The 18,699-nt window shown below is 48.7% G+C and overlaps 1 protein-coding gene across 1 annotated transcript; it reads left to right on the top strand.

The window, feature by feature from the left end:
• Positions 1-1,259: 1,259 nt before the first annotated feature.
• On the top strand, positions 1,260-14,910 carry LOC119808204 (GTPase IMAP family member 1-like). The gene is made up of 3 exons (XM_038320605.2): positions 1,260-1,362; positions 3,722-3,811; positions 13,843-14,910. Exons 2-3 carry the CDS (start codon positions 3,769-3,771, stop codon positions 14,718-14,720), a joined length of 921 nt encoding a protein of 306 aa, XP_038176533.1. The 5' UTR covers positions 1,260-1,362; positions 3,722-3,768; the 3' UTR covers positions 14,721-14,910.
• Positions 14,911-18,699: the final 3,789 nt, after the last annotated feature.

Raw genomic sequence — 18,699 nt, 5'->3', positions numbered from 1 at the left:
CCTCTAGGTAAGTGTTTTCTCCAGGGGAGGTTTACATTTAATAACCAGCTGACAGAGTTATAAAATCCAGTCCCCTCTTCTTCAGTCTCAAGATCAGTGCAAACTGTAGAGTGCCTTGTGGAGTCACCATTTGTTGTAACTGTGTCTCAGTCTAACTTGTCTTTGCCCAATCCTGTTCTTTCCTTCCCTTCCCATCCACAAATCTCAAGATGACTCCCTAGTGGCTCCTTTCACCACTGCTCTGTCTCCCACCTCAATAGCCCACAAGCCTTGGTGCCCAGTCTTTACACGCATGCACACATGCACACATGCTCACACACATGCACACATACACAAGGATACATACACACACAGATACACATATAGAAACAGCATAGTTTGCAATACTAATAGAGCAAAAGAAAAAATTATGTAATTATTCCAATCACAATTAAAACATATTTAAAAATAGCTCACACCTCTGAATAAAAAGTGTTTACTTAGTGAAATAGGAATGAAGTCTGCATGCACAGATTTAAAAATTAATCACTAATAGCCAACATCAGCCTCAGTGATATTAGGTATTCTTTTTTTTTTTTTTAATTTCTCTTTTTTGTTTACTTAAGTACTGGGTATAGAACCCAGGACCTTGGGTATTCTAGGTAAATGCTCTATCAATGAGTTACACCCCTAGTCTTTGGTGTTTTGTCTTTTTTGATATGAGGGTCTTTTGTTTTGTTTTGGTTTGGTTTTGTTTTTTGAGATATGGTTTCTCTGTGTAGCCCTGGCTGACCTGGAACTTGCTTTGTAGACCAGGCTGACCTCAAAATCACAGAGATCCACCTGCCTCTACTCCCAAGTGTTGAGAGTAAGTAAGCCATGCACCACCACACTTGGCAAGTAGGGGGGGGTGTTTTTAAGTACCCTAGAATGCCTTTAGATTTGTCATCCTCCTGTCTCAACCTGGAATCTAATTCATGTAAGAGAAATCGTTAAAGAGCAAAAGAGAACTGAAGATTAGCAGTAACCAAGTCTAGGACAGAGTGAGACCTCGGAGTCCTAGATCTTCCTTCCCCCCCCCCCTTGGCTCTGGCACCATGTTTGATGCTACGGACCCCGCTGGACACAGACACCCCTTGGTCACAGTGCTTGATTCTATATGGAAATGCCAAGACCACAGCTGCATGGCAAATGTCTCTGTCTCTTTAAGCCGTCATCATCCGGCCTTTCTCTGGGTTTCCTGATCTCAGGGACCCAGGGCGCCTAGTGACTTCCTCTCTGCTCCGCCCTCAGCACCAAGAGACCTCTTTACTCATGGCTGAAGGGAAAGCAGGAGTTCTCTGTGGCTTCTCTGGGTCACTTTAAAGTCTGTCAACAAGAAAGGTGAGCTTGAGCCTGTGAGCCAGGGTGGAGAGGGGGCTGGGCTGAGAGCAGTGTCTGCTGCTTACACACCGGCATTTTACAAAGCACTACGCAGGAGCATACCATGCAAGTGCATGCGGCGCAGGCAAGAGCAGGTGTCCAGGCGCCTGTGGGGTGGTCTGGGTTTCAACTTGAGCAAGTTTGGAGGAAGTCTTAGGAGTACACAAATTCTTGATGGGCAGATCTTGTCTCTTCCCAAACTTCTTTCATGCGGTAAGAGAAGCCTCTTCTAGACCCCATTCCAGGAGCAAAGCGTGGTTTAGAAGATACCATTCCTCAAACTGCACATTCAACAAATGCAGAAGATGCTCTGTCTCTATAAACCATGCCTTCAAGGCCAGTCTTGATGTGCCAAGTCTGCGCCCCTCTGAAGTCTCTTATTCTCACACCTGTATGCGTGTGCGTGGGGGGGGGGGCTCTAACACACCTCGGAGGAATGAAACTTGGCCATCAAACCCTGCCCCCACCTGTCATTTAAACCTTTGCTTCCTGATTGGTTTGTCCCGCTCCAGCTATAGGGACCTCACAGTTTTTCATGTCTATAGTGAAGAGTTGGAGAAATAACTCGTTTTCAAACGCTGGGTGTGGATTAACCCCCATGAGGAACGATCCGCGTGTTCTAGCAGAACCACCGAGGACGGGCCCAAGAGATGCGATGTCCAGGGGAATACCTAAGTATTTCCGAGAAACACCAAGGCAAGAAAGAAACTAGATAACTCCCGAGCTCTCTGTTCTTGCTTTATATTCCCAGATAATAAAAGCCATTAGTCACCCAAGATTTCATTCAGTGTTTGCTTTTCTCTTAAAAAACATTGAAAATACCATTGGCTTCTACTCTGAGCTCCGGGGAGTCCTGGGGGCCTGCCCTGGCCTTCCCTGAGTCCATGCACACCCTTCCTCATTTCCCCCCACGACAAGGTCTTCGAGCTCCTGCAGAAGTCTTGTTCGCTGTTCTCAGTCTTGTGGCTGCTTCTTCATTTCTGCATCATTTGTGGGAATTTGCTGATTCCCGCACCCAGAACAGAGACACAGAACCACACAGTTCTACTAAAGGCTTTGGGGAGAGGGAAGAGGTGTTAACCCAACCTATTCCTAAAGCCCCTCTCTGGAGACAGGGTGTTGAGTTAACATCTTCCTTCTCTCTGTGTGTGTGGTGCCCACAGTGGGGAATGTGGGAGGAAACCCATCACCCCTAGTGGAGACAAAGAGACAGATTCTGAAATGATGGAGGTCCTCCTGTTGTTAAGTTCGCTGGGTTCTGGTGCTTTCATGTTGTTTTTCAAATTGTTGGAGGAATTCTTGCATTGGCGCCTGCCCATTTCTTCCTCCGAATAATCCCCTATGGGTCTTCTTTTAGAAGTTCAATTCTCCTTGCTGGCCAGGCAGCTCACAAGCAAAAGGCCTACCTTGCTGCAGGCAGGCTATTGAAACAAAGGAACTCCCACCCCTCTGGGTGCACTCAATACCTGCTCCCAGTGCCCCAAACAGGCTGAGCTGTTGGATTTTATGGCCCTGAAGACGGGAGGATGAGGGGGGGTGTTCTGGGTGCAAGCTGGGAAGGGACAGGAAGAGAGAGGCAGTATCCGGGGGGGAAAATAGCCCCTGCAGGAAGACCAGGAAGTGTAGGGGGTGGTTGGGGAATGTCTGTGGTCCTTCTCCCGGCTGCTGCCGTGGTTCAGCCACTCACTCACTCCAATGAATGATGGATCTTCTGGTAGCCAATCAGGTCTCCTTGCTGGCCAAGCAGCTCGCTGACAAAGGCCTGAAATGATGGAGGAATGCAGATAAGCACTCAGACAAGAATGTGGGAGAAGAACTCTCGCCAGAGAAAAGCCCGAGAGGGCTGGAGAGACTGAGGCCTGCCCACTGGAAATGAGGCTGGAGCAGCAGACTGAGGGGACACTGTGCTTTGTGCTTAGGGACTTCTGGTACCAAGCACACATAACCAGAGCGTGCTTGTGTATCAAATAACTGTACAGTCAGAACTTCTTTGGTGGAAGGGAAGTTGCTTAAAGAAAAGGGCTCAGAAACTCATAAGACAACTTCGTGGAGCTGGTTCTCTCCATTCATCTTTACTGGGCTCAGGAGAGCAAGCTCAGGTTGTCAAGCTAGCACTGCAGCCGTCTTTCTGGTCCCCCCAGAAACTATTCTTCAAAAATCCAGATGCTCTCGATAAGAAGGAACAGCAGATTTTCCTGTGGTGACGAAAGGCACCCACCATGTCTCTGCTCACCTGGCCCCTAAAGCCTTGCTTTGCATTGCAGTGTCCCCTGCTCTTTAGACTTAGCCTGACATTGTGGCTGGTTTTGCCCGTCTGCAGGAATGAGCGCATGAGTGAGTAAATCGTGACTGAGAGTCCTGAGAAGCATGGGAGGAAGGAAGACGGCAAGAGACGAGGAAAGCACCTATGGTAACTAACAGCCCTTCTCTTGATGCATCCCAGCTGGTGTGGGCACTAAAGGGTAGGAAGTGGGTGGAGCATCCTCGGATCTGGAAGTCCCTGGGATGACACAGCAGGACCCATTTGACTGTGTCCCTGCACCTGCCCTGCTGAGAGAAGCTCACAGCTTTGACCCCCCCCCTTCCCCGTCACTGGTTCCCACAGCACAAAGGAGGATCCTAAACCTACTCTGGTCTCCACAAAAACGACACAGAGGATGGGAAACCCAGGACTAGAGTGAGCCTCACTCACCAGGTCTCCAGTGTTAGAATAGAGGGCTAACTGCGTATTTAGTACTTTTGGGGGGGTCGGGGAGATGACTGTGGGTAAAGGCACAAGCAGCCAAGACTGGTTGACTTCAACCCCTGAGCCCACTGATGCAAGGAGGGAACTGAAAAGACCCTCGTTTTCAAGGGTGGCGATTTCCCCCTTAACTCGATGACCCAAACCAACAGATGCAATTAGCATGAGGTTATTTTATTAATTTCACAGGCGTCTGTGGGTGAATCAGCAGGTCTCGCCAACTGATCACACTGATCCAACTCTTTATTCAGCTTTTATAGGTTTACAGGTTACATGGGGAGGGGGCTTAGTAACAGTAATTCTATTGGTAGGGGCTTGGGTCATCTTGGGGACAGTCCCATTTGTCTGTTCCCAGGTTTTCTCACAAGGTATACTTCATCAATTTGACAGCTGTGATAAGGAGGTCTGAGATCTTAGTCCGGTCAGCTAGTCTCTTGACCAGATGTATCCCATAAAATACCCTGCTCTGGTGCCAGTTGTCCATAACGGAGACAGTATCTGACCCAAAGGTCACCTTATCTCTGTCTCCTAAAGGTTAGCTCAGTTCACCTCTGTCGTTTATCAGGACTGGCCAGGACACCATTCTAAATTTATAGGGGGGCATTCTGGTCTTGTAAATGAAACAGCCAGTCGTAAAATGACCTAAGCTTCCCAAACATCTGAGAAAACAGCTCCCTGTGAGTGAATGATCCTTGATCTGCTGGAAAAGCTGCTGATGATAGTCTGTTCTCATTCTCCCAGACTTGCAACTATATATATATATATATATATATATATATATATATATATATATATTCCTCATTTTTGGAATCCACATTTATTTCTTGGACTCTTCATTTCTCCCTTTTTTTTTTTTTTTTTTTTTTTTTTTTTTTTTTTTTTTTTTTTTTTGGGAATAGATTTTTAAACCCATTGTTCTTGTTCCCTGGTTGGGTTAGTTGCTGGGCCAGAACCATAGTCTATATTACAGATAATCTGTCTTTCATGAACTGAACTAGCCTATTAAGGATACAAGGTCCAAAGGTCAGAATCAAGAGCAAAATTATAAGGGGTCCCATAATTGTGGAGATTAAAGTGGTCAACCAAGGAGATCTATAAAACCATCCTTCAAACCAGCCCTGTTGTGTTTTATATTCTCTGCGTCTCTGTTTGAGACACTCCCTAAGCTTAGCCATGGAATCCTGGATGACTCCAGAATGGTCTGCATAGAAACAACATTTTTCCTTAAGGGCCACACATAAGCCCCCTTCTTTAAGGAACAGCAGATCTAGTCCCCTCCTGTTTTGTAGAACCACTTCAGACAGGGAAGTAAGAGAGTTTTCTAACAGGGAGATGGGAGTTTTTAAGGGCCTGCAGATCTGCACTAACGATGTCCTGAAGGTAGGCCAGCTTGTTGCCTTGTACCAGTGCAGCAGCCCCTGTTCCTATTCCTGCAGCAACCCCTCCTACCCCCAGCAGCATAGCCAAGGTCAACGTAATGGGTTCCCTTTTGGAGCAGGAACTGCCTTCATAAAAGTCCATAACAGTCTCTGGGGCATGATAGATAATGTGGGGCAGTATCTGTGCCAGTATACAATAGTCTGCAATTTGGTCAAAGACCTGGGTTGACACACACGGAGTTAGGCCCGGATTACAAGCCCACAATGTCCCTGGAGGGGGGAGCAGGTAATAGTTTTCCTTGGGGAATGTCAGTGTGTGGTTATAAAAAGGCTGATAGGCTTGGGGCACACTTACTAAGCATGTTCCTTGTCCTTCTATTTGAGGGAGGGTTAACTTGTGTATGTTCTGATGCTTGCAGACCTCTGGGATGCTGTTAGCATAAGTTATATTTCCAATTATGGCTATTTCTTCATAATAAGGGGGACTAGGGGCCAGGCAGAGCCAGCAGGCTTGTGTTAACTCCAGCTGAGTGAAGTTAATGGCCGAGTATGCTCCCTCTATCAGATCGTACAATCTCTCCCCAGCATTAGGAGGCGAGGTGGTCCCTTTATCCTTGGGGAGTAAAAGAAATGTTAAGGGGTAAACAGTATCCCGAGGTGCAGGACCATTCACCTGTTCCTTGCCTGCAGTTCCCTGTTTTTAGTATTTTCTCAAGGGGGGGAGGCTTTTTTTATCCACGGCGGACTATAATCTTATCCCAGGAGGAGGATGGGTTCCCATACGCATCACCTGTGGTTTCGCATCCCCAGGCAGCACAAAAATATTCCCCAGGGCCTCCACATCGGTGGGCAGTAGCCTGATTTCTCCCATCCCAGGGGCAGACATAAAAATCAAGTGGAGCAAGAAGAAGTCGCCTAATAAGATTGGAACAGCCTTCTATCCCATCGCCTCCTGAGGTTGTTCCATATTAAGTGTTAGCTGATCATATTTAAAAACAGCTATGCCCCATGTCTCAAGCGCCGCGGCCAGCTGGCAAAAATCAGGGCTAAGACTAGGCCACCAGGCCCTGGAGGGTGAAGGCCAGTGACAGACCAGACCATGTCCCCCAATTGGGAGAACACTTGCCAAGTAAGTTTTTTTGGTATGTGAGGGCTCCCCGAGACCCTGGCATCTAGGGCAAGGAGGGCCAGGGTTGTGATCAATATTAAGCCCTGACAAGTCTTATCTTTAGCGGGTTTTGGGTGCACTGGAGCTTTCATAGTGATCCTGGATCCGGATTGTCGATGAGGTGCTTTGACGTGCGATGCGTGGATCCAGGCAGCAATTCCGTCCACCTTCAGAGCAGTTGGGGTGGTCAGGAGTACAGTGCATGGACCTTTTCACCGTGGTTTCAAAGTTTTTGTCTGATGTCTCCGGACCCAAACGCTGTCGCCTATCTTGAAGGGGTGAGGGGTGACAGGAACCCGATCTGAGTCCTGGTGGGCAGCTGTCGGGGGCTTTTAGATTTCTTGCTGCACCAACTGGAGGGTCTGTAGGGTAGGGGAGGTGGCATAATCAGCAATATCAGAATCAAAGAAAGTTATGGCTGGAGGAGGACCTCCGTACAGGATCTCAAAAGGGGTTAATCCATGTAGTCCTGGGTGTTTTGAACCCAGAACAGGACAGGGGGAGGGAGGTCTGTCCAGTCATTTTTTGCCGGTCTCCAGGGCCAATTATGTTAATTTGTAAAAAAATATTTTTAGAATTTTATTTATTCTATCTATCTGACCTGAGCTTTGGAGTTGGTAAGCACTATTTCCAATTGATCCCCAATGACTTACCTGGGCAATAGAGGCAGGTCTATTATTGTACATGATTACCTTGGGCATCCCAAACCTCGGGGAGATTTTTATGATCTTCTTAGCCATTACATTGGCGGTCTCAGTCCTGGTCAATGTATGATGGCTATCTTCTTTCTCTGCCATCATAGAACTTGTACCAAAGTCATAAGTTCAGCTTTCTGGGCCTGCCGACATCCCTTCAGGGAGGCTATTGGCCCAGATCATTTGCTTTCTGTCCGTCACTGCTGCCCCCGCCTTCTGCTTACCTTCAGTTTTGTATACCTGCTCAGCTAGGACTCCCAGCCTTGTGCCCCAGGAGAGCTTCGCCATCATTTCCGGCTCTGCCTGGCACAGCTCAGCCTGCCGCTCTGCCAGCCACCTGTCCTTTCTGTAGATGCTGGTAGGATCCATAGTCCATCGACGTGAGCAGGGCACAGGAGCAGCAGCCGGTGAAGGAAGGCACCTGTAGTAGCATCGTGAGCGCTCTATCACCGTCTGACATGGGTGAGGGGAGCAAGACTGCAGGGTGAGCAGCCAGGGCTCATGCCGGCTTCAGGGCAAGTGTGGCACCAAGGCAGTTGGTAGGTGAGGATTTCTCCGATGGTGATGGCAGGGGGAGGTGGTCATCCTAGGTGAGGAGGGCGTGGCAGAAGCAGACAAGCAGTCTCCTGCAAAACTGAGAACAGCAGGGAAAGCAGAACTCCCTTGTTTGGTCAACAAAAGGCTTTGATCATATATTCAGGGGTGACCAGGGAGGAAAGAGTCATTTATTTGTCCTTTTTTAAATTTATAGTTCGTAAGATGTCCAGTTTGTTCGATGGTTGTTTTAACCATTTTTTTAAAGAGTACTCAGTTCTTGTGTCCCTTAGAAGATCTATAGAGGTATCTGATGTCCTTTTCTTTTTATAAGCACATTGGCCTCTGTCCAAGGGGTGCCTCTGTCCGTCTTTATTTGTCTTTAATCTTCTGTTGCCCAGTCTCCCTATCTGTCTGAGTCCTGCCATTTTTTTTTACTTTCTCTGTCTCTAGTTTAATATTTTCTCTGTCTCCCCAAATTTTGTAAGGTATCTATATCTGATACTAACTGTTCTATGAAGGCCATGGCTACCGCTGTCTGTTGACCTTCAGAGGTTGGGTAAAATGTCTGTAAACTTTTATTAATCATTTAAGGAACACAGATTTTTAACTGGACCCTGGAGAACCTCTCTTACCTTGGCCAAATTAGTGGGGTGCCTTGCAGCCCCTCCTCTTTTGTCATGAGCCCGGCTGTTATGACTGTCAGTTTTTCCCTTTAAGAATTAATTAGACATCATCATGTAGAAGAAGAAAATAGATCCATATTTACCTCTATGCACAAAGCTGAAATCCAAACGAATCAAAGACCTTAACATAAACCCAACAATATTGAACCTCATAGAAGAAAAAGATTTTAAATACAATTTTAAGCACAGCCTCAGTGGCATAGACATTGAGAAAAACAATCAATAAATGAGATCTCCGGAACTAAGAAGCTTTTTGGTATAGCAAAGGGTATAATTAACAGAACATAATATCAGCCTGTAGAACAAGAAGGTATCTTTATCAATATTTTAAAATCATATAAGGAACTTAGAAGCTTAATCCTCATAAAAACAAATATTCTAATAAAATTATGTTACAGACCAAGACAGTAAACTCTCAACAAATGAACTTAAAATAATTAAAAGGTATTTAAAATTTGCTTGAATATAATATCCTTAATTATTGGGGAAATACAAATCAAACAACTTTGAGATTTTATCTTATCCTTATAAAAATGACCAAGATTAAAAATATTGTTTGACAATTTTCATTTACGAGAATGTGGGATAAAAATCCTCCATTGCTGGTAAAAATGCAAACTGATACAGCTACTTTGAACATTAGTACATAATGATATATACTTTGAACATTAGTATGGCGAATTTTCAGAATTAGGTAACATATTACCTTAAAAACGTAGCAATATCCCTTTTGAGCCTATTTTACATAGCAAACTTATTTCATCATAGACAGAACCTAAAAACAACCCAAATTGTACATCCTTTATATCAATAATAAATGAGAAACATCATGTTTTTAAATAGCCATAAACATAAAGAATCAAAAGAATCATTTTAACTCAATTTTATCATTTAGCAACATCATCATTGTGGCTGTAGGGGGGTGAGAAGCTCTAGTTGATCTTTGCCATGTGGGGCAACTCAGAACCCCCATCTTATCACAAGCATTGCAAGCAGTCAAGTGCCAAACTCAGATCTAAACATAGGCTGACTTAGAAGCTCAGCTAGGCTGTTTACATGGCCCTGGCTCCGGCCAGGGCTTTTACAGCAATAGTTCTTAAAGACAGTGTAGTTCTGTATCCATCTAAACAGAGCTGGGAATTTATTTTTCTCTGGACACACTGCGTAGTAAGAGCTATAGAAACCAATAATCTGTAGTTTTTTTTTTTTTATAAGCACTTTTTTTTAAGTGACTCAGCTTAACTTTTTAAATTTTTAAACCAGAAGCTTTATCCTGGACATAACACATTATGACTGGAACAAAGCATCCCTAGAAGAAAGATGCTATCAGGGCTGGGAGGCCCTTCTGATGTTGGCTTGCCCTACTACCTGTTCCTGAATCCACATTCGCCTTAGGGTTACTTTTACTTGCAATCTCTCATCTGCTGTCATACCCAGTCCTGGCTGTCAAAATGAAGAGGTCCAGGCTCTTTAGGGGACTTTTGCTTTCTAATAGGGTATCTGACTCCAGAGAAACAACCTACTTCTGGTTCCCAGGCATACTGGGTCTTGTGGGGAGGAATTAGCACCAGCTTGGATCTTGCTGGCACGTGTGTCTCCACAGGAGGCCTTAGTTCCATGACCCTGGCGCTAGCACCAGCTATCTCCCCCAGGCAAGGGCCATAAATCCTTGGCACAAGGCTTTATATGGCATTTGCTGAAGGGAGGCTGCCATTCATTCCCTAGCACCTTAGTTTCCAGGGTGAGCAAGCCTTATCTTTGGAAAGGAGACCCCACAGGGAACCCCACTGGGGATCCTTCCAGGACCTGGCTCCAGCCTCAGCCATCCACAGTGAGCTCCTAGATGTACTGTCATAAGCTTCCCATAACCCTACTTCAGTACCCCCAGCATTCTAGCTAGCACATTCCCATAGACCCCCAAAAAGAGACTGGGGAGGGAATGGTCAATGACTGACTTGGCTGGTGTCTACATACTACAGTAAGTCCAAGCCCACACAATAGGCTGGGAGGAAAGCTAGTAAACCATGAGAGGCCCCATGAGGAATCCATTCTAGGGAACTTGTCAGGTCAGGATTGGTCGGCCACCTGGAAGCCTCAACTCAGTTCCTCGGGGATATCACATTGTTCACCACGGAGGCATCTCTTGAGTCCTCACACTAGGCCCAAGGATTGGGGAGCATCAGGCCTGGCTGAGGTGGCGCTGAGAAATGCTAGCTTTTTCACATGGGCAGTGGGCAGAAGTAGAAGAGGAAGTCCCTTGAAGACATACCTGTCAGTAGGAGCTGGGAAGACCTTGGTATTGACTATAGAGGGAGGGAGCATTCTGGATTATCTAAGGCAGCCCTCCTTCCCCCAGTCCTCCTGCACGGTGTTGGTGGACTCCAGGTCAGAATGGAGACATGTTGGAGCAAGGGAGTCACTTTCAGCACAGGGACTTCAGGGGGCAAGCATTCCTCTCTCCTGGATGCTCCAGCCAAAGCCTTTGTTTGGTTTTAATACAGCCAAGATGGCTCTCCCTGTGGAGTGAGCTCCCCTGTGGAGTGGGGCTAGTCCGAGGCTCAGTGCCCGCCCCAGCGCTAAGGGGAGAATTATGCACCTTGGGCTCTGGCGATGATGCTAGAACTTTGAGCATCCTGGCGCCTGCACCTACAACGAGGGCTCCTCGCCCTTGGTGAGCCTCCTCGGTGCCTACCTTTTCGCTGTGGTGACAGCGGAAGTGGCGGCTGCTGGGCCAGGGAACGCCAGCAGGGTCGGGCCTGGAGAACCCAACAGCTTGGTGCACGGGAACTTGCGCAAAGAGGCTGGGGCTGCGGTGCTCCCTCCTCCGACTTGGCCCCGTCCTCCCCTTCCCCCCTCTACCCTGCCTGACGGCAGCAAAGTTTGCTCCTGGCTGGGGCCAGGTGTTCCGCCCCGGCTCCGCTCCCTCCCCCAGAGACTTGAGCTCCGGAGAATGCTGGGCGCCAGTGCCAGCAGCAGTCCCAGGGCGAGTCCCAGAGAGCCACAGCGCACGCCATAGTCGCGAGCAGAGGAAGGTGGTGGGGCAGTAGGGGTTCGCAGAGCCACCGCCGCTGTCCCCTCCCCAACAAGGGGCGCGCTCGGCTGATACGGAAAGGCTCGAGCCGCCTCACTCAGGCACCCATCGGCGCGCTGGCGGGGGAGGCCGGGGCTCCGAGCTACGTCGCCAGGCCGGGTGGTGGGCGCGGGGACGACGGAGCCGGTCAGGAAGCAGGGCGATTTAGTAGCGCAGCCTTGGCGAGGCACAGCCTATAGAGGTGGGGAAAGGGGGCAGACCGCCAGCTTATCGGATTTTCACAGCTGGGTCTGTAGCTTTTCTCTAAAGTTAGAGTTAGGGTCAGAGAGGTGGTTACTTACTGCCCTATGGTACCAGATTTAGACTCGAGTACAAACATATATACAAAAAACAAAGACATGACACAACATAGACACAGGCCAGAAGCCGCGCGGCCCAAAGCAAAAGTTCAGACTGAGAAGACAAGACTACATCTCTCTTGCTCTCAGACTGAGGAGGCAAGACTACATCTCCCTTGCTCTCCAATAGAGTGGCCTGTTCACTCTCAGATACGAATCGAGCCCCGAAAAGTCGGGCTCCCGACATCCTTGGCACGTCTGCCAAGGGTGGCTAGTGAGGAGTACGGAACCCGTCAGCTCCCTCCTTCACCTAGCCTACGGAGCGCTTGTACGTACAAACGACTTCAAAAGTCACAACCACATAACAGACTAACAGACGTAAAGGACACAAAGAGACACATATGGCCGGCTCTTACCTCCTGTTTGGCTCAGTGGGTTATCGAGTAGGGGGGCTTCAAAATGCATCTCGGTGGGACCTCCAAAATGAAAAGACCCTCGTTTTCAAGGGTGGCGATTTCCCCCTTAACTCGATGACCCAAACCAACAGATGCAATTAGCATGAGGTTATTTTATTAATTTCACAGGCGTCTGTGGGTGAATCAGCAGGTCTCGCCAACTGATCACACTGATCCAACTCTTTATTCAGCTTTTATAGGTTTACAGGTTACATGGGGAGGGGGCTTAGTAACAGTAATTCTATTGGTAGGGGCTTGGGTCATCTTGGGGACAGTCCCATTTGTCTGTTCCCAGGTTTTCTCACAAGGTATACTTCATCAATTTGACAGCTGTGATAAGGAGGTCTGAGATCTTAGTCCGGTCAGCTAGTCTCTTGACCAGATGTATCCCATAAAATACCCTGCTCTGGTGCCAGTTGTCCATAACGGAGACAGTATCTGACCCAAAGGTCACCTTATCTCTGTCTCCTAAAGGTTAGCTCAGTTCACCTCTGTCGTTTATCAGGACTGGCCAGGACACCATTCTAAATTTATAGGGGGGCATTCTGGTCTTGTAAATGAAACAGCCAGTCGTAAAATGACCTAAGCTTCCCAAACATCTGAGAAAACAGCTCCCTGTGAGTGAATGATCCTTGATCTGCTGGAAAAGCTGCTGATGATAGTCTGTTCTCATTCTCCCAGACTTGCAACTATATATATATATATATATATATATATATATATATATATATATATATATATTCCTCATTTTTGGAATCCACATTTATTTCTTGGACTCTTCAGGAACCAACTCCTGAAACTTGACCTTTAGCTTCCATAGGACACAGTGATAGGTGCCCCATAGATAAAATGTAACAAAATATTATCCAAAGGGGGGCTTTCTCTTTAAGGAGCCAGCTTAAGACAAGAGAGGAGAAAGAGGGAAGCAGCAGGTGAACTCTCCTCTCTAACAGCCGGGGGAAAGGCCCACATTGTCTCCACTTCCATAGGAGAGGTGTGCCCTAGCCTGAGCACTTCCTGCCCTTACACAAGCACTTGGTGGGCTGCTATCCAACCTTTGCCTGGGACTGAGGGCTCCCTGTGCTCGATGACCAGCATCTGTGGGGGGAACATTAGGGTCAAATCAGCATCAGGTCGGCCTTTGTGTGCAGGACCAGAGATCCTGGAAGACCCAGGAGTTATAATGGACTCTTTCTGAAAGGCAGCGGGAGCACCTACAGGTGCAGAGAATACAAGGGCAGAGAGGAAAGACCGGGAGGAGCCTGAGCTCTGAGAGCCCAGAGCAGATGGGAGCATCAGCTTCCAAGGGGAGCAGGCAGGCGGTTTGTTCCCTTTAGAGTTGAAGGTTAGAACATAGACAAGCCCCAGGGAAAAGCCGTGACTGACTCAGTGTTGCCCTATCTGGCCCTCAGGCTTGGAGATGGATTCACAGGTCCCAAGGGGGCCCCCACTGAGGCTCATCCTGGTAGGTAGGACCGGGACCGGCAAGAGTGCCACTGGTAACACCATCCTGGGCCGGACGTGCTTTGTATCCAAGCTGGGGGCTGTGCCTGTTACCAGATCCTGCTCCTGGGCCAACAGGAAATGGGCCAGCTGGTATGTAGAGGTGGTGGACACCCCGGACATCTTCAGCTCTGAGGTCAAACAGACGGACCCTGCGTACTCGGAGACAGCCCACTGCTTCCTACTGACTTCGCCCGGGCCGCACGTGCTGCTGCTAGTCACCCAGCTGGGTCGCTTCACCACTCAGGACAGCCAGGTGCTGGCCGGGGTAAAGCGGGTGTTCGGGGAAAAGGTGATGGCGCGGACTGTTGTGGTGTTCACTCGCAAGGAGGACCTGGCAGGAGAGTCTCTGCAGGATTACGTGCGATGCACAGACAATCGCGCGCTGCGGGAGCTGGTGGCTGAGTGCGGGGGCCGCGTGTGCGCCCTAAACAACCGAACCACTGGCCCCGAGCGCGAGGCACAAGCTGAGGAGCTGCTGGGCCTGGTCGCTGGCCTGGTGAGGGAGCACGGGGGCGCGTACTACTCCAATGAAGTGTATGATCTGGTGAGGACCCTGCGGGACTCTAGCCCCCAGGACCAAGTCATCAAGGTGGCAGAGATGGTGGCAAGACGCAAGCAGAGGCCCCTGCGCACCACGCTGCTAACTGGGCTGTGGGAATGGCAGAAATCTTACAGGAAGAGCTGGAGACGGGGCGTGGCTATTTTCCTGAGTGTGGCCTTCCTGATCTACCTGCTGGTCTACAGAAAGGAGCCTCAGGCCATTGGGGACCAGAACAGCAGATAATGCTGGTCTTAGAAGATGTTTTAATAGGAAGAAAATCTTTTAAAAAGGAATCCTTAGATCTCTGCTCAGAGCTCGCAGTACTGCGGGAAACACGGTATCAGCTTTGCAAAGGCTTCGGAGGTGATGAGTCTCAACTTTAACTATATAATTCAGAGTTTTAAAAAATAAAATTGTTTAAAGTTTTCCTTTAGACCTTCTCATCATCCCTGTGGGTCATCCTTCCCTTAAAACAGCAATACTCCCGGTAGCTTGTAAATGGGGACAAAGTCACAGCACAAGAGAACAAGCATTTTCTTTTCTTTTTAAAAAACGTATTCTTTGGTAATTTCATATAATAAATTTGGGTCATATTCTCTTACTTTCCCCAAGTCCTCCCAAGTCCCCACCACCTCCCTCCTCTCAGAACTTCATGGTTTTGCTTGTTTGTTTTATGTCTTAACAGCAGCACGAAGCTGGATTTGTTGGCCAATACTCCTGAGCATGAGGCTGCCCTGGGTGTGGCTGATATGCCCAATGTCACTTCATTGAAGAGAATCGATTTTCCTTCCCCCAGGAGTTAAAATTTGTGACTAGTTTCTTAGAGGGGGCATTTATGTCTGGCTTGCACTTGCTCGTGTGTTGGGCGTGCTGCCACAGCCTCCGTGATCATGTGTGCACCTGCCCTGTTGTGTCTAGAAAGTTCTTTTCTTGAAGTCACCCAGCAGCTGAGGCTCTTAGGGTCCCCCTGTCCTCCCTTCCACAGAGATCTCTAATGAGATAGCTGGCCAGGAGTTTCTTCCCTGTGCTCAAACCAAAGCCCAGGGCCTGGAAATTGGCTTCCCTAATTAACAATCACAAGGACAGAAGGGTCACTGCCTGCTTTCTAGAGAACACAGGCACGTGGCTTCTTTGGGTTTAATTTGTTTCTCTGTGAAAATAGATATCTAGTTTGGAATCTATCAAAAAAATTTTCATTTTTTTTTCTTTAAACAAAGAAATTATTTCACGATGGGCTTGATGGCACATGCCTGCCACTCAGGAGGCAGAAGCCGGAGGATCGAGTGTTCCTAGCTCAGGGCCCTGGGTTCAATTCCTAGTTTGGGAGGGGTGTTAATGTGTGAACTCTTGACAGTTAGGTTTCTGGGAGATTCTGGCTTTGTCTGAAGAGTTACAACCTGCCAGGATGGATCAGGGTCTGTTGATTTCCTCCCCACCCTGCCCTAACAAACCAAACCAAACTCATTCCAGCGCTGTCTGCTAGGTTGAAACTGTGTGAAAACATAAAAGCCGAATGGTGAATAAAAATCAAAATGGAAAAACTCTAACGGGAACATAGCCATCCCTCAGAAGTCTTTCTTTTTTCCTTCCTTCCTTCCTTCCTTCCTTCCTTCCTTCCTTCCTTCCTACCTTCTTTCTCTTTTCCTCTTTTTCTTTCTTTAAAAAAAAAAAAACAATGTAAGTCCTTAGACTCCTTTGTCTTCCTATCTCCCTTTGCTATGAGATGTTTATCCCCTTAAATCCTTTTTCCTCTCCAGGTGAAGAGCAGTCGGAGCTGGTGGAATGCAAACATGGGGAAGGTCAGACCCTGCTCCTCAGGGACACAGGCTCTAACTTAGGTTGAAGCCCTCCCCTCCCATCGCAGACCTTCCTCTTGCCCAAGGATGTGGGGAGCTCATTTCCCTCTGGATAAAGACACAGCTGGTCACTACCAATTAGGAGAAAGGACAGTGACACTAATAAAGGTGTTACCACATGCTCTGGAGGAAGAGCTATAGCTTCTTATTAGACTGTCTCACTCGGTGGCCTAGGCTGCCTTCTAACTCAAGGCAATCCTCCTGCTTCAGATCCCTGACAAACAATGATAAGAAAAAGCCACCATGCCCAGCTTGAGTTAATGTCTCCTCTTGAAAATGGATGCAGAGGACTGTATCTATCTGGTTTTTAAACTCTCCCCACCGCCCCACCCTTAGTGTGTCACCTTCTCAGCTCCCCTGAAATCCTAGTATCCATAATCTAAAGCCAAGCACACTTCCCTGACAACAGAAAACATCACGGGGGAATTCTGAGATGAGAACCACCTGCATAAGCCAGAGCTGGGTTTTGTGCTCAAGGTTCAATACTTAACAGGTGCAGTCAGGTAAAGAAATGCTCCACACAGCAGAGAAGAGGCAGTCAGCACCCAGTCTCATGTCTGAGCTCAGCTGCCCTTTGAGGGGGCTCTCAGGCCCTCTGGGACCAGCAGTGCTTTTCTGCCCCCGTTTAGGGGACCGGTCTAAAGACAAGGTGGTCATGTGGGTCTTGGGGGCGAGCAGATGCTCACCTTCGGTGCTAATGGGGGGAATCCGGGGCCCAGCACTTTCCAGTCATAAGAGGGCTTTCTGGAACCTGGGGGACGGGGCCGTCCTCCACCGCCCAGCATCTGACTCCCAATGCTTTGCGTGCTCAGACCTTCCTGAAGAGGAAATGAGGAGGGCAGGGCGGCCTGTCAGCTTTCCACAGGAAGCCGCCATTTACCACGGGAGCTCTGCTGTGTTCTGGCGGATTTCAGGTCAGCGTTCAAGGCCTTTCCCCCCACTTTAGGGGACAGCCTGCGGGGCAGTGGCGTGTGCTGCGTCACCGTGTTTTTTCTTCTTTTCCTGACTCTGGAGTTACGGCTCTGCAAGTGGTCTTTCTGTGAGAGCATCATCCAGCAGGCACAGGTCCTCTGCCTGCAAGGGACTCCCGCTGGAGACTGGAGGCTGAGCCCTGCTGGCCCGGGTAAGGAGGAACCCACCATGGCGCTGACAGCCACTTGGGGGCTGGGAGGACCAACGGGGACCTGTTCTGCTCCTCTTTAGCGGGCCCTCAGGCGAGCTCTGGTACTCTAGGACAGTGAAGTGAGCATCGGCGACAGCATATGGTGGGGCAGAGCCCTGAAATTTCCATGTCATCATCCCCAGGCCCATGGGATGCTGGGACTTTCCGCCCCATTGCCTGCGCCTTTCTGAAACCCTCGGTTTAACAAAGCTGAACCAATGTTCCTTCCTCTTCTTCAGCAGGTGGGAAACTAAAGTCCCAGCGCCCTCAGGTTTTCCCAAGATCCCCAGCAGGTGGCGAACTCTTCTCCATTTTTACCCCAGACTCTTCAAAGCCAGACAGGCTTCACCTGTAGAAGGTCAGGCCTTAAGGTTCTACAGACCAGGGTGGAATCTCCGTGTTCCCTCCATCATGATCCAGTTTTCCCCTAAAAGGCCAGTCAGTGAATTCTTTCTCATGACCTTGTTCTGAAACCACCCTATTCTTCCCAGTCTGCGTAGCCCATACCTTCCCTATAACACAGCCCAAAACACTGTGGCAGGACAACAGCCGTGAGTTCAAGACTCGTGTGAGCGCTCCCCTTGTTAGCTGAATCTTACAGGAGAGGGTGGTTTTCCTGGACTCTTGGTCACCAACCTGCTCTGTGACTCCAGGACCTGGATATAAAGGCCAGGGAGAGGCAGATGGGTGGAGCAGATCAGTGAAGATGTTTTTGTTTTTAGTTGTGTCAGAGAGTGCAGCACACGCTGGTGCTACGGGACACTTGTAGAGGAGGAGGATAACTTCTACCCTCCTACTTGGTGCAAGCAGCATCTTTCTTGTTGCTGCTACCCCATGGGCTTGCTGGCCTGACGGCTTCTGGCCAAGTCTCCTCTGTTCACCGGCTGCCTCACTGTGTGAGACACTGGGACTGCGGACACAGGCAAGCATCTCCAGCTTTTCACTGCGTTCTGGGCCTCAGAGCCAAGTCCTCAAGCTTGTGCAGCCGTTGCTCTACCCCTGTGTCATAGCCGCCAGCCTGGTTCCTATGCATCAGCAGGCCAGAAAGACCGTCTCTCATAAAGTGGATCCCTGAGCTGTGTTCTCACTGCTGGGTAAAATAAAGCATCGTGATGAATCAGCTCGGCTGGTTTCAGACAAGAATGTTCATTTCGTGTGTTTGCTTCTGCCTGCTCCCTGAGTGACACCTGCCCCCTGGTCACCC

The sequence above is a fragment of the Arvicola amphibius genome, chromosome 2 (assembly GCF_903992535.2).
Source record: "Arvicola amphibius chromosome 2, mArvAmp1.2, whole genome shotgun sequence".
Taxonomy (NCBI): Eukaryota; Metazoa; Chordata; class Mammalia; order Rodentia; family Cricetidae; genus Arvicola; species Arvicola amphibius.
This window is presented reverse-complemented; position numbering and strand designations above follow the sequence as displayed.

Excerpts from the sequence above, each read along its gene's own strand:
- LOC119808204 (XM_038320605.2), top strand. The coding sequence starts at position 3,769 with ATGGGAGGAAGGAAGACGGCAAGAGACGAGGAAAGCACCTATG. Across the intron at positions 3,812-13,842 it reads AGACGAGGAAAGCACCTATG|GCTTGGAGATGGATTCACAG; the intron begins GTAACTAACAGC and ends TCTGGCCCTCAG.